At 39.5% G+C, this 16399-nt stretch overlaps 1 protein-coding gene across 3 annotated transcripts; it reads right to left on the bottom strand.

Annotated features, from left to right (window-relative positions):
• Positions 1–804: 804 nt before the first annotated feature.
• Positions 805–16181, bottom strand: SAMTOR (S-adenosylmethionine sensor upstream of mTORC1). Of its 3 annotated transcripts, XM_077338500.1 has the most exons (6): positions 15886–16006; positions 13080–13263; positions 8996–9137; positions 5862–6026; positions 4843–4957; positions 805–4142 (listed from the first exon to the last, which is right to left on the bottom strand). In XM_077338500.1, exons 3-6 carry the CDS (start codon positions 9064–9066, stop codon positions 3513–3515), a joined length of 981 nt encoding a protein of 326 aa, XP_077194615.1. In that variant the 5' UTR covers positions 9067–9137; positions 13080–13263; positions 15886–16006; the 3' UTR covers positions 805–3512. The 3 variants fall into 3 exon arrangements, with proteins under 3 accessions (XP_077194615.1, XP_077194612.1, XP_077194614.1); XM_077338497.1 differs by lacking the exon at positions 13080–13263 and having other exon boundaries at positions 15886–16181; XM_077338499.1 differs by lacking the exons at positions 13080–13263; positions 15886–16006 and adding an exon at positions 15504–15850.
• Between the last annotated feature and the right edge of the window lie 218 nt (positions 16182–16399).

Below are 16399 nucleotides of genomic sequence, written 5' to 3'. Positions count from 1 at the left end.
CAGCAAACGCTGGCAGGGGCTCATGGGAATTGTAGTCCATGAACATCTGGAGGACCACAGGCTGACTACCCCTGCATTATAATATTTGTAGCAAATATGCCCAAAGTAATTGATCAGCACCATGCTCTAGTTAAGAACTTCTCAGCTGTCATTTAAAAACACACATAAATTGTCATTTATGGTTCAAAATTAGTTGTGTAAATTGTTCTGTAATCAGAATTCTAGTAGCATAGCATCTCTCCTCAGAATACCAAGAACCACTCTTTTCAAATAGTTCCTGCTTATGTGAAATCTGTTCATACAGGGAGTATTGGAAAAATCTGTTCCTAAACATTCTCTGCAAAAAGTATTACATGAATATGGATCTAGAATACTCACTAATTTTATAAATGGATTATCACAGCTTAGAACTAGGTATCCTTTATTGTAATTATACTTTAAATCTCCTCCTCAGCCTACTGAAGAATAGCTTAAAGATGTATTTTATCCTTTATCGTTATTTTGAACAGGTCCAAAATTTTCTTATCTTAATGTACAACAGAGGGACAATTAACATTTTATAAATCTCTGCCTTAAAAAAATCCCTTCAAGAAACAAAAGGAACCAAGCAAGGTTCTTGATGGGCTGTTAAAGTATACAGACAAGCAAAATGGAAGTCAAATCTAAAACATTGCATATAAATCTGGAATGACCTACCATCCATCACACAGGAATCTGATTTTGAAGTGGAATAAGTCTACACACCCTGTATTCTTTTGTATGATTATGTAGCACCACATGATAAAATACACTCCAATTCACTAACACACTCAAAACTGTTATTTTTTAATGTGCTTATTCAAAGAACAACCAAACCATCTTAGAAAAACAAGAAAACACAAATACAAAAGTTGGTAGTATGCTTTCTTGCTTGTATGGAACTGGATATATTGTCCTTAGCACAATGTCAAGCTTGAGAAGCCTTCCAAACCTAACCAGCCATCTTGAAAACTACACTTCAAGAAAGATCAAGTAAAAATTCAACAAAGCATAGCAGGAAGTCCCTTGTTAAGTAATTATATCCATCCATCTTATTGGGAGGGGGGAAAAATCACCCTGAAAGAGGTATCTACATTTGAAAACAGGGGGGGGGGGGAAAGAACTTGCTCCCCTAGTGAAGGACCCACAACACTTTCCACTTTCACCTAGCCACTGGTGATATTACTGGCAGACGTCTACCATTCAATTTTTAAACAATTTCATCTATATATAACCATGACCTGGATTCAAGTATATAATTTGAATGAACAAGAAAACAAATGATATTAGCATACACATAACAAATGCATCCATGCTAGGGAATCCTGGCAACTTTCTCCCAATATTAATAAAAGCACATCATGCACATTTTGGAGAATGAGTAAGCAGTATTTTTTAAATGAGAGGTAGCACGACACAATAGTTTTAAGTACTCCAGTGTAAAAAAAACTGAAGCTTTTTAGTTTAGTAAAGACTTTAGATTAATCTATTTACCTGGCCAGCAACTAGTTGTTGGAGGTACAATTGTTAAAATACTTGACATGATAGGTCAAGGAGACAAAGGTGGCCTGCAAAATTGCCCACTATTGCCCTATTTTCAAGAGTGCAAGCTCATCTATCTTCTTGCCTATCAAGTTGGTAATGGTGAAATCGCAAAGATGGTGCTCCTCAAAGGACTATCACTTGTTGACAGCAGTTTATGCAAGACTGAACATCTGCTCCCTTGTAATGTATAATAACCAACTGTAGGATGAGATACTGGACTCCCGCTACTGAAAACAGAAATCTCACCTATTGCACTGGGAGCCAACACAAGTACCTGTGTAGCAGCAGCTCTGTCTGCATAATAATTGCTGCAAAACAGGTGTGCTGCATAAATTTTCTCACAGCTGTCTACCAAGGCTATTTCCAACAGTTATTGCCAAATATTACAGGTGCTACCCTGCAGCCCTTAAATTTAGTGCCTGTGAACAATTATGGAGGCAGTAAACAGTAGCAGAATGGACCAAAAGGGGCAAAAAATGGGCAGTTTGGGAGTACAATCCTATGCAGAGTTCCTCTGCATGGGATTGCACTTGAAACTGCTTCACCTTAGTTGCTTATGTTGTTCTCCTTATTGTGTTACAAAACATACAGCTGGATCAGGCTATCCTTGTCAGAATTACAGAAATGGTATTCGTTTTCAAAGATAACTTAGCCAGTAATCAAGTTTAGTCATTCAGAGGCTATTTAAAATGCCTACAACATGCAAGAAGTAAAAAAAATCATGCTTAAATATAAAGTGACACTATATGAAATTGTGTATAAAACTAAGAATGCATCACACAAAAAGCAAACAGAAAACAGTTGTGGAACTTCAGTGCAAAGTTTTGGTGAGAGCATAAAGGTTTTTGTTTTTTAAACCTTACAAGGTCTGCAGTGGCATTTTTGAAATGGCAGTTGGCTGTGTATCAGCATCTGGATATTGTGAAACTAATCTCTCTTTCAGCCACTGGTTTGAACCAGATCAGTAAACTGATTCTCTTGTATTATGTATAGAAATGATCCTTAATTATATGGATTCAAGTGTCTTGTGTAATGAAAATACAGGTGCTTATTAAAACAACTTTAATTTTTAAGGAATTAGTGTCAAACAAATTAATTCCTTAGCATCCAAATCTCAGAGCATGTTGTGTAGGAAATATAATGCACATTGGATGGCTAATCTTTCACACATTGGTCTACTTTTGATTCAATTCACAGGCAAGTAATGTGCAGGATTCATAACTCAAGTAATGTGCAGATTTCACAGACACATGATTCCTATATCCATGATTTGAGACTTCCAATGTAAGTACTTTGGACAGAATGTTTTTCAACACAAGATATTTTTTAAAAAACAATTGAGTGGACAATGATGTCACTAGAAACGAAGTGACAATATACTATAGTTATGAAGTTTACAAAAACTATTTATGCCTACCCATTGTGTGTGTTTTCTGTGTCATTCAAAGAATCACAAGAAGATTATATGCAGTCCAAATGAGGATCATTTAAGTAGAACTATTTTGCAGATTTTTGTTTTACCAGATCACAGTTAAGCTAGCCAAGTTTTCCAAACATTTCCCACTGATATTCATTAACAGTGCCTACTGGCTCTTTCTATGAAGCCTTCTGAAAAGGCTAGAATGAACCTCAACCTTTATCAACAGATTTAAAAAAAATCAAGATTGCATATTTTGCAAGATCACAGCATTGGAAGGGGAAAAAACCTATACCTTTCAATGATACAAACACTAGAGTAAACCCTGTTTATGCTATGACACAAGCCATTCTGCATAACACACACACTGTAAATTTTCAATACAAGAATAAATTTTAAAATTTCTAAGTAGAAAAAAATAGCAAGTTCTCAAAACCTCCTGCTTTTCCTTTTTTGTGTGGGAACAGATGTCAACATGGCAAATTTTATAGTAAAGGGAGTTGGACTTTGAAGCAGATTTTTAATAGTTACATTAACTTAAAAGTAAAACTGGATCTTCTAGCTCATAGAAAGGGATTGAGCTGGCCTGGCTGTCCCCAGAGTCTGAATCATAAGGAGCATCTGGAAGTTCCATGAAGCTGTATGCCAGTTGTTCGTCTTCAGCATCTGACCGGACATAGCAAGAGTAGTTAGAAAATTCCTCTTCCTCTATACTGTTGAAATCCTGGGGGATGTATAACATCCCAGGGTAGTTCCTGCTCACCAAGTCACTAGTAGTTTTAAGTGAGGTCTTTCTAAATGCCATGAGATGCATGTGAGGAAATTTTGAATACTTGAAACGTTTAAAGCCTAGGGATTCTATTGCAATTTTCCAGCTTTTCATCATCATAGCATGGCGATTTTGATGGGAAGAGTCAGGAGTGATAATAAGCAGCAATCCATTCAATCCAAGAAGTTCATGGGCCTTTTTGCAACATATCCATCGTTGATAAGGTGATGGGAAGTAAGAGAGGAGGAGAGAGAAGACAACAACATGGAATAATTCCCCAGGCAGAGAATCAATAGGATTTTTCAGTTGCTTCAGAAAAGCATCTATGGCATCTTGTGCAAGCTGAAGAGGCTGTTGAATCTGAAGGTTCAAGAAGTCACATTTGTAGACACTCTGGGGGAAGAAGCACAGAGTTAGTTATGTGATTATGTATTCTTAGGATGCAAGTTGGGTATATACAAACGATCCATTTGAAACAGAAAGTAACAACACATGAGCACAGTAGCTTTTGACATGAGATCACTAAACTGAATTTAAGTTCAGACTGCAAAAAAACAGAAGAAAAAAGAGTAGGCCTGACATGCTCAGAAGTGAATATTCAAGCCTTATTATACTGATCATCCAACACTAAAAGGCTTACCAATATAGGCTTGTAAAAATAAAAATAAAAAGAATTGTGGCAGGTACCTTCAAATACCGAATTGTAGCCATTCAGAAAGTAAAAGTTCATCATTTCAGTATTTTAGTCAGAAGAGATTTAAGACACAGCTCAGCCAGAGTTAAGCATTTCTTTAATCCACTGGTTTCACAGAACTTAATGTGCTCTGGTCTCTTCTGCGGGGTTTACAATGCTTAACTGTTTCTGTAGCAAAAAAACTCAAATTAATGACAAGATTACTGAACTGACGTACTGGTTGTGCTTTTTCCTATATAGCATTTCTGTAAACAAAAAAAAAAACGGTGTGATCTTCTCTCCAAGCGATACACACTGTTAATACAACTCAAATGATAATTTGCACAATGATGATTGTTTTCTGCAGTGACTATTTGTAAACAATTTTTTTGAATAAGTTGCTGTGTCAATGCTTCATACCTCAACTGCAGGAACAATGTCAATGCCAACAGTCAAAAATTCTTCAAACTTCAGAAATGGATTAAAACAGCTACCAACATCAAGTAATCTGATCTTCTCTGAAGGGTGTAGCAGTCTAAATGGAAAGGAATTCATTTTATGAAGTCACCTTTTAAAAGCACAAAGCAGTTATTTGTAATTTTGCTCAAAGCAGGACATGTGTTTTAACTGCACATAGAACATACATCAGTTTTGTTTGATTTGTGTCCTACTCTGTCAGGGTTTATTTTTTTTTTTAAAAAAAGATGTAACCAGCATTATCCTGAAGAAAAAGGAAGGACAGGTCTCCTTTGACCACCCCAAAATGGGATCTACTGTAGGACAGAGAAAAATTGGGCAAGAGTATAAAAAAAAACTAACCAGGGGCCAGCCTCATTTCTGGGTTTAAAACAATGTCAATGATACATTTGCATTAACATACTAACAAAGTTCAGAGGGCAACTGTAATTTTATACCATTAAAACATTTCTTCAGTTTAAGGTTCCTAAAGTGGCATTTCAGAGTTCAGCATTCAAATAAAGACATCACAAGGCTGGCATAGAACAATCGGTTTAAAACAATCGGTTTTGAAAGTTATGGTTTACTTCCATGGGTATTAGCATATATTACTATAAAATAGATTATGAGTATTAAGTTCCACACAATGTCACATCCAAACTGTGACGCAAAAGGGATACCTAAAATACAAGTTTCAGTTGCCATCGGTTTCTCCACAAGAATTCTGGAAGATGTAGTTAAATGAATGTTTTACGAATTCAGTTAGAGATCTTAGTACTGGATAGTTTCTTGGAAGGAGGGAGTTAATGTTAAGCCAGTCTAAGCCAAGCTTTTAAAAGTTCTAATTACAATGTTTTGTTTTGCACTGCAATCAGAGACTTAAAATGGTTGGCTTTAGATAAATCGTACTTACTATTAACTTGGCTGCAATGCTAAATCCAAATAATGATGTACACCTCCGCTAACCACTATTAAACACTTACTCATCCATTAAAGTTGTGTTTATGGAGTGTTCTGAAGTATTTGCTGTGTTTGGAGCCAGGTGAACACTCATGGTTTGAGTACTTTGTGTAGCAAGAACTGATCGTTTCTCATCTTTTTCAAGAGCCTTCCTTTTTCCACCATTGTGAAAATATTCCCGACATACACTAAAAAAAAAAATCAAAGAAATAATAATTTTCATACCAAAGGTGACATTTAGATTTATATCCACAGAGCAGAAATTCCCCTATTCTTCTGTATTCCAAAAAGTCCCTGAAATATCACTCAGGAAGATACAGAACTCAAAGAATAGCATGAGGTCTGCATAAGGAAGGGGAAAATCACTGACATTTTATTCTCTTGCAGAATTTGCTCCACTGGATTCAAGCCTTACTCTCATATTTTCTAAAGATATCTTACTGTGACTGTACAACAGTTTAAGTAATGTATGAATATTCTTGCCAAGCCTGACATGCCTCCATTTCGTTAACATCACTCGCTAACATTTTGATTAGCACTTGGCGAGATTCAGAATGGTCTACCAGAAGTCATGAGGCAAAAATGGAGCCACTCTGTATTATGAAATCTGAGGCAATGACCAGCTCATCTAGGACGGTCCTTTGGTATTCAGCAACTTTAGAAGGGAATTGGGAAGGTAGGCCAAATTGAACATTCCCAAGGCACCATGGCCATTATGCTGTATATTTTGATCTAACCGAAGATTCCAAGTTAAGGTTTTCTTCGTTATCTTTGTACCAAAGGTTTTTTTTTTTTTTTGCAGCTAGTTCTTGTCCAAATGGACCAACCTCTCACATATCTCCCTCTTCCTCTGACTGAAACAGCAAACTTCAGCCTCACGGGATTTTCTCTTCTGCACAAATCAGAAAACTTTCCAACTTGATAGCAAGATTGCAAAATCCAATGCTTTTTTCTATTGTGCTTGATCCTCATAACTGATCCCCTTTTCAATGTCAAACAGTACACTAATTGTGCACATGCTCTTCCTTCCTGTGTGCCCTGGTAGCTCAGAGGCAGATTAATTCCCTCTTTGAATTTATTACCAGGAATTGCTGCTGGACTGCCTCCTTAGCACAAGCCAAGCACCCATCCTCAGATCTCCCTTCGAGCCACAACTAGTGTACCAGTCAGGTACCAATGAAACTAAGCCACATGAATGATTCCCAAACAGATAGACAGTATTTCCCCATCTCTACCTGTAACTCAGGTTTTCCTCAATAAAATATCACTGATCATTCTAATCTATTAAAGTATCTGCCATGGGGTGACATTTCTTGATCTCTAAGCATGCAGTACTCACTCCATTCTGTTTGAACCTGGGCCTGATTCCTGTTCACACAGACAAGTAAGTTTATACATGTTGTCCTTACATTTGGTAACAATATACAGTATATTTTCATAGGATGTATTGAACAGACATGCAGTTTTGTGTTTCCTTAGACTGCTCAATAAGTGCTCCTAATGCAGAGTTCTAAAATGCACTCAAATGATTGAAGGATAATTGCATCCTGTTGGTACTGAATTGTGTTTTTCAGTATCATGACTGGAGTTAATCTGTTAATTTCAAATCTGATTATTATTTGAATCCTAGCACATTCTGTTTACTTAAGGAAACTTAGATGGGACATGCATCATCTGGTGAAGGTTCAGTAATCGAGAGAGGCTTTGAACAGGTCTGGAATTTATGTCCTATACAAATAAATCATGTTATCCGGCAACTTATACATTCCTTCATTTAGTCTCATCACAGTCCTTACAAATCCTTAACACACCCGCGGTGCCACGGGCGCCACAGACTAAATAATTCGTTAAGGGCTTGGTGGGAGGGCTTTGTCCGTGATGAGGAAGGGGCCTGATTGGCCCCTTCCTCCGGACAGACCATCCCTGGTCTAGCGCCCGCTGTATTTAGATTACATCGGGCTTGATTACTAGTACTTACTATATTTTGAAAACTGAAATTCAGATTAATGTTCTATGCTTTGTAATGGCCTTTGGCTATATACAAGAAATGTTATTGTATCGTATCGATTAATGTTCTCAAAAATAAATTATGTATGGTGAATTCAAATTCCCCTAGTCCAAGGACCTCTTGCACATCAAGATTTTAAAAGACAAGTTAGGCAGAAGTCATTTTTCCAGAAAACTGCTTGCATATAGACAATAACAGAAGTAACAAGCATGACTAAAATAATACTCTGTATTAACTCCTTCTGCAGAACTTTGAGTTTAGGGGAAACTTAGAGAAAGGTGGCGTTGAAGAGGGATCAAATTCCATTTAGTTTTATCCATAAGCTAGGGTATGAATTTCAGATTCTATACTACTACATCTGTGGATATCATAAGAACTATGCATTATACATCAATGCTGCAACCTGGATATACATAGCAATAAAGGGTGCTGATGTTCTATTTAACTAGAACCATACAATTCATGCGGGATCCCTATTTTAAAAAGTATACCTCCTTGTAGAATTTTTCCCGTTGTTGGGGGTTTTCTTTTTTGGACTTTCCCTGCCTATCTCTGTTCTATTTCCTCCCCTGGATCATCCTCAGGAAATTACTATACAAAAACAGGCTATTCACACTTTATAAGCCTTTCATTCAACATTATTCCTCATTTCATTCATTAGCAAGAATCAACAGTTACTGAAATGCAGATACTTTACATTAGACTGCATTCAGCCTGGTGAATACACATTTTTACATCAGTTAACAATGACATCCAAATTCAAGTGTTATAGCACTGTGCTGGCCACATCTGTCCCAGAAACAGTAATGAGATTTATTTTCCTTCTAGCTACATGAATATAACCCAGATTGTAACTGCTGCATCTTTAAGCATAGTCTTAATCCATGATTGAACCTGCTGCTTAAAACAGAGTCAAAATGAAATTCAGCAGGAAAAAGAATTTACAAGGTGTGTTAGCTTCTATGTCTTTTTAATACATTGTTCATGCTAGAGGCTGAAAGACAGATACCTGAACTCTGAAAGCTGCTAGATCCCAAAATGTGTGTTGCTGAGCAAGCATAAACAACCAGTTTTTAAATACAGATTGGGGCTGCAGGTCTGCATTCAAACAGCTCATGTGTTAACCCCACAGACAATGAAAAGGCTTACCTGCAACACCATTCAATACGGCCCTCTCCTTCACAGGTTTTAGTCCAGTGATTGTCTGCAAGATTTTTCATTGCCTCGGCATATTCACAGAGAGTTTCCTCATCCTCACAATGTTCACGCCAGATTTTATCAAAGTCTCCCACTAAACAACAATACAGCAACCAAGAGTTGGAGATGAAAAGTGAGAATGGTGATCAAACCCAGAGTCCGGGCTGTGCTACAAGCATCTACTTTCATGAAGTAATCCTCATCAATATAGATTATTTAACTGAACAGCAATGGAGTCAGTAACTTAAGTTGTCTACTTAACACATATCACATTCCCAACGCCCCTAGAAAAACACAGTATGGATCTTTACTTAATCATGAAGAAAGATGCTATGAAACATTTGTAAGAAATCCCATCTAAACATTCTATAAAAGTTAATGAATGCTGAAGACTTCCATCTGGCTATTATATGCATGACTTTCAAAGCAGCCTTGTCCACAATATTTGAGAAGTTTTGATGGAGTTATCTTTCTGCCTTTTTAAACATATTCAGACTTCCAGGTAATAAATAAAATAATTTCAGTTATGAAAATAAAATATTATTTTAATTAAATGAGAGTTACTCTACACTATACATAACAGAACAGAGGTTATTGCCACCATATTCTGAAGAAGGTGAATGAACCCAAAAGTTTATACCTTGAATAAACTTGGTTGGGTCTTAGAAGTGCCACTGGATTTGAACCTTACTGAGAAAGGGAGCAGAGGTGAATGGTAAAAGCAGAAGCCATATAGAGAGCTTTCTTTGATATACTCCCTTTATTGGCTTTCAAGTTCATGCTAGAAAAACTACACATTCAACAATTCTGTTGACGTAAAGGAACCCAGTGGCAGAAATAATTCAGTCCTCATTTCCTTTTCTTCCAAGAGCCTATACTACACACATGGAAAATTGTGCTTGTTTTTATAAAATTTATGCTGATGTAATTAATGCTGGAAAGCTGCAAGAAAGAAATGCTCTACGCAGTTCAAATCTAGAATATGGTCACAGTTGCACTAATTTGTTGTTAGGTTCGAAGTCGTGTCCGACCCATCGTGACCCCATGGACAATGATCCTCCAGGCCTTCCTGTCCTCTACCATTCCCTGGAGTCCATTTAAGTTTGCACCTACTGCTTCAGTTACTCCATCCAGCCACCTCATTCTCTGTCGTCCCCTTCTTCTTTTGCCCTCGATTGCTCCCAGCATTAGGCTCTTCTTCAGGGAGTCTTTCCTTCTCATGAAGTGGCCAAAGTATTTGAGTTTCATCTTCAGGATCTGGCCTTCTAAGGAGCAGTCCGAGCTGATCTCCTCTAGGACTGACCAGTTTGTTCGCTTTGCAGTCCAAGGGACTCGCAAGAGTCTTCTCCAGCACCAGAGTTCAGAAGCCTCAATTCTTTGATGCTCAGCCTTCCTTATGGTCCAACTTTCGCAGCCATACATTGCAACAGGGAATACCATAGCCTTGACTAAACGCACTTTTGTTGCCAGGGTGATGTCTCTGCTTTTTAGGATGCTGTCTAGATTTGCCATAGCTTTCCTCCCCAGGAGCAAGCGTCTTTTAATTTCTTTGCTGCAGTCCCCATCTGCAGTGATTTTGGAGCCCAGGAAAATAAAATCTGTCACTATCTCCATTTCTTCCTTATCTATTTGCCAGGAATTGAGAGGGCCGGATGCCATGATCTTTGTTTTCTTGATGTTGAGTTTCAAGCCAACTTTTGCACTCTCCTCCTTCACCCGCATCAACAGGCTCTTTAGTTCCTCTTCACTTTCTGCCATTAGAGTGGTATCATCTGCATATCTGAGGTTGTTGATATTTCTCCCTGCAATCTTGATCCCAATTTGTGACTCCTCTAATCCCGCCTTTCTCATGATGTCCTCCGCATACAAGTTAAATAGGCAAGGCGACAGTATACAGCTTTGCTGTACTCCTTTCTCAATCTTGAACCAATCAGTGATTCCATGTTCAGTTCTCACCATTGCTTCTTGACCTGCACATAAGTTTCTTAAGAGACAAATAAGGTGCTCTTGTATTCCCATCACTTTAAGAACTTGCCACAGTTTGTTGTGCTCCACACAATCAAAGGCTTTAGCATAGTCAATGAAGCAGAAGTAGATGTTATTCTGGAACTCCCTAGCTTTCTCCATGATCCAGCGTATGTTGGCAATTTGATCTCTAGAACATTCTTTGGCATTGACCTTCTTTGGGATTGGAATGTAAACTGACCTTTTCCAATTCTTTGGCCATTGTTGAGTTTTCCAAATTTGCTGGCATATTGAGTGTAGCACTTTTACTGCATTGTCTTTTAAGATTTTGAATAGTTCAACTGGAATGCTGTCACCACCACTAGCTTTATTGTTGCTCAGGCTTCCTAAGGCCCATTTGACTTCACATTCCAGGATGTCTGGTTCCAGGTCAGTTACTACCCCATTGTGGTCATCAGGGATGTTAAGCTCGCACTAATAGAAAGCAATCATTTTACGTATCAGAAAACAGCTGACACCATGACGTGTATCTGTGTATTGAGGCCTACTTTATATACTCTTCTCAAATGTCAGCCATCACCTGCCCTTTCTTGCTTTTATTTTATTTGTCCCTCTAGGTTTGGTTAACAGTGAATCAGGCAGCAGCAGTGATTCTCAAGAGTCAGCTGATAAAGGTCAGACTGAATGATCAAAGAACTGCTACTAGAATCAGAGTACTTGGAATGCAACAATTTGGCAGGTTTAATTACTATAGTCCACTTCCTTGGGGCAACAAAATGCTTCTCCCTACAAAATATTCAATAAGCAGCACATATATTAAAGATTATCAATAGACTAGCAAGAAAGCCCATTGCAACCAGGAATGTAATGGGTGCTAGGACCCAGGGGACACCAGGAGGTGCAGATCTCTATGTCCCTCTCTTTCCCTCTCACTGCATGTCTCTCAGTTTGTGTTGCAGCAGGAGGCATAGCAGGTAATTAGGGCTTATTCTTAGGAGTGAAGCAGGGCTGGTCAGCAGCTTGGGGCAGCTCTGTCTGTGTCTCTCTCTGCCTCCCTTGCAGCAGGAGCGATAGGAGGGAATGAGGGTTCCTATTCGGTCTGGCAGGGCTCTGTGTGTGTTTCTCTCTGTCTGTGGAGCATCTGAGAGGAACGTGGCTAACGTCCAGGGAGGGAGGGAGCTCTAGGGGCAGGGCTGCACCCTGATTGGCCCTATTCCAACTCGGACACCCCGGACCATTCCACCTCTCCAGGCTGTTTCACAAATATATAGAGGAACCATGGATAAGGATTTTATGGCATACCAACAATACTGAAAATAGATTAAACTAGAAAAATATACAATGTATCAAGTCCTTAAGGGAAAAAATTACAACCGTTTTAACATGTATATGTTAATGGGTACCATTCCTTCAGAAACAATCGAGAATTACCAAAATAAATCGGCAATTTGAAAAATGTTAATAACTAAAACTACTAAAATAATAACTGAAAACCTTTTATTCACATTAGATTATTTCAAATGATAGCCTTTGCCATACAAAACACCAGACATGCACCAACAATTACATCAAAGCACATGTGTGCGTGCGTGCGTAAACATGCAAAAAGTATAGTTGAACCCAGTCACATGAATGCTGCCATTTTCTTGTATCCAAGGTTGTGCAGAAAGACAGAAATTGAGGGAATTCATACACATTCACGCTGCATGCATTTTAATTTCATGAGTTACTTCCTTCATGTAATTGCAGGTCTGAGTGAAAACTACAAGTCCACATGGAGAATGATAACATATGATAACATACGTCTGAACCAGCAATCACCAGTGAGGAAACTCCAGACAATTAAGACACTATACAGGTACCTTAGAAATCATGCCCACCAAATCCCTTTCCTTTTCAACACAGGTTGATAAAGAAATTATCCATATGTAGAAGTACATGATACTAAACTCCACTAAGGCAATGCCCACATTGGCTACTCAAGATTCTGTCACTGCTAATTAGTGAGGCTCCAGAGCATAAGCTTTGCATGCAAGACCACTCAGCATTCGACAGCAGTGCAGTAAAATACCTCCAATCAAGATTTTGAGAGCCAACTTGGTGTAAAGCTTCTAATCTGGTGAGCCAGGTTTGATTCCCCACTTCTCCACATGCAGCCAGCTGAGTGATCTTGGGCTTGTCGCAGCATTGACAGAGCTGTTCTGACCAAGCAGTAATATCAGGGCTCTCTCAGCCTCACCTACATCACAGGATGTCTGTTGTGGGGAAGGAAAAGGGAGGGCGATTGTAAGTTGCTTTGAGACTCCTTCTGCATGTAAGAACCAACTTTTCTTTTTCTTCTTGTTCCTCTTGAGGAGCCACTGGACTGAAAGTTGGACCCAATGTAAGACAATGTTATTGGAAATTATTCTCAAGGCATCTGCTGCTGAGAAGGCCTTTGCTGTTTTGAATAAACTTCAGTGGCTCAAGGAATCCAGTTCTTTTTCTAACCCATTGGATATCTGGAAATCATTGACACATTTCTTTTTTTAGGCTATACACAGACATTTTCTTCAATCTTTCTTCATTGATCTGTTCACGCTATCAAGTAAAATAACGCTTATTGGAATCCTGATTGGACTATGATGCCCACAAGGGCACATAATGTTTCAGATAGGATCAAAAACCTTAAAATAGTTTTTCTTGCATGGGGAAATAAAATACTGCTGACACATGCTTCTTCTTATCTTGCTAGTTTTCAAGAAAACTACTGAAGCCATGTCTTAACAGGAATTAAGAACAATTGATTTTTATATGTTATTTTTCTCTACCAGGAGTCTCAAACTGGTTTACAATCGCCTTTCCATTCTTCTCCCTACAACAGATTTCCCCTTGTGAGGTAGTGCCTTTTTAGGCACTGAGTCACACTGCTGACTCATGTTCAATGTATGGTCTACTAAGACTCCTAGATCCTTTTCACACTTGCTACTGCCAAAAACCAACACATCCGAAATAAGTGTCAAAAACTACTGTGCTGACACAGAAGCAAAAGTATAATGGCACTGCTAGACATCATATTGCCACAGCTATAAAGAACGAGGAAATAAGATCATCAAGGGTTATTTCAGGACTGCTTTTTCAAGCCAACGTTCACTGAAATGTCCCCTTTAGGGCTGCTTTTTTTAAAACAACAATATATTTATAAATACTACATGGGAAATGTTCACTCTTGCACAAACTAACATTTAAATTGTATCTTCATTCTACTTGGCTAACAAATAATATCAAATTATATCTATATTAAGTAAGCTAAATAGTATGTTTTTTTATACATTGTCACATGATTTTATACATTGTCACCATCTCCCCTAAAGGTAAGGGTGGTAACTTGATTTGTCTGGCTATTCTTTTCATTCGAATGGGTACTAATTTGTAAACAAGTAATTAAAACCAGAGAAATAACTCTTTGCCAAAGTCTTCTTAAATTTTTCCATTATAAAAGTCCCATTTCAAGTCATCATGGGCTTAAATTTTCCATCCTATAGTTTTGCCTCAAATTGGAAGAGCTGAATGCCTTGACAGAGACTGAGATTATGAAACATATTTTTGTTCCTGTTCAGGTTTTCCACCCCTTTGCTGTGTACATTTAAGTATATTAGCAATTCTTAGTCTTGGGGCTCTACAGAACATTGTAGATTATTATGGAGAATAAAAACTGTTTTATTTTAATTATTTGATTGATGGCTCAGATTAAGCAAACAAAAAACTCAATTAGTATTAGGCTATACATATTATTTCTTAAATTAAGTTTACCGGAAATGTTACCCATTCAACCTTTCCTTTGAGAGGAAGATATAAAACCAGAGCTGGATTACTTGAAGTTCAGAGAAAGTAAAAGACAGGAAGGATGCAATACCAGGACCATGATCTTGGTGCAACAGATGGAAACTCTCATATCAGGAGAGCATTTTTTTAAATCTAAGACATTTACTGATGTAGTATAACACTGTCCACTGAAACTCAGTTACCTGATCCACAATACCACAAATTCAAAAGGTTATTTGCATACCAGTTTTAAAAGTTCTTTAAACAAACTACAAAGAGAAAATTCCTAATTATAACTGGAAGAGAAGAGATTTATCTTTCCTGAAGTTGCCAGCACTTTAACATTTATCAAATTCAGGCTACTAATAGGTGGAATAGGGCATTAGATTATTTTCACTTTTTTGCAGACTTGCACCAAACCCTTCTAAGAAAGTAACGGACACCACATTTGCATGCATCATCATACGTCTGAGGATGAAGCAGCTCTGAAAATAAAAGATTTCTTTTGAAATGTGAGACGTAATTGCAAAAAAGCAACCCCGGGATGAAGGTAAAACGAGTCCCTTAACTGTGCAATCCTGTGCTGAGCTACTCCACTCTAAACCAATTTAAACCAATGAAGCACAGTATAGCTTGAAATGAGGGCCACTAATCTCGCAGCCACTCAGTCAAGATTCCAGATCCTCCGTACCAGCACTTCACCTACAGGCTACGCCTCGCTCTTGCTTCTAGTTTGGCGTCACCTTTAACACGACGACACACCGCCGACTGAGCCAGCAGCCCCAAACGAAGGGAGGCGGTGCCCTGAAGAGCAAGACATGGGGAGGGGGGCAGCAGCGGGGACCGCAGAAGTCCCCCAGCCCCGCCGCGCCCATTCCCGAGCAGCAGCCTCTCCCCCAGGCCCCGAACACCCGGCCACCCAGGGCGGAAAGCGGCCGCTCCCGGGACCCAGCTCCCTGTCCCTGTCGCAGCCCGCGGGAAGCGGCCGAGGGGCTGGTTGACCGCGCAGGCCCAACGGCCAGGGCGGCGCCTTCCCCATCCCCCGCGGCAGAAAACAGCAGGCCCACCGTTACCTTCGCGATACTTCTTGCGCAGGCGCCGGTGGACGCTCTTCACCACCCCGGAGAGTTTCTCCTGCTGCCGCTTCCGCTCCTGCTCTCGGGGCTGAGGTCGGGCTGGGAAGGGGGCCGAGGCCTCAGCGGGGATCCCCAGCCGGGTCCGGTGCTCGGGCTCCATGGTGATGGCGCTCCGCCCCCTTTCTCCCTCTCCGCCGCGCTCCCGTCGGCTGCTCTGAAGGGGGCGGCGGCGGCGACTGCAAGGCGCTGCCTCTATGGCATGGCAGGCCGGGTTCAGCTTTGCGGACGGGCGTGCGTGCGTGCATGGTCATGTGACTCGCCTCTTCTCCCTGCGCCTTGCTGGGAAATGGAGTCCGGCCGTGTCCTTCCCTTGAGAAGCCGCAGGTGGTCTAGGGTGGCACAGCTCGGCCTTTCGCTGTTTTCTAGACCTGGGGGCAAGTGTAGTTCACGTATAGCCCAAAGTGGGAGATCCGTGGGATTGGGAGGAAAAGAGGAATATATGTACACCACC

The sequence above is a fragment of the Paroedura picta genome, chromosome 5 (genome assembly GCF_049243985.1).
Source record: "Paroedura picta isolate Pp20150507F chromosome 5, Ppicta_v3.0, whole genome shotgun sequence".
NCBI classification, from domain to species: domain Eukaryota; kingdom Metazoa; phylum Chordata; class Lepidosauria; order Squamata; family Gekkonidae; genus Paroedura; species Paroedura picta.
The sequence above is the reverse complement of the archived record's forward strand: the minus strand, read 5'-3'. Positions and strand labels throughout refer to the sequence as shown.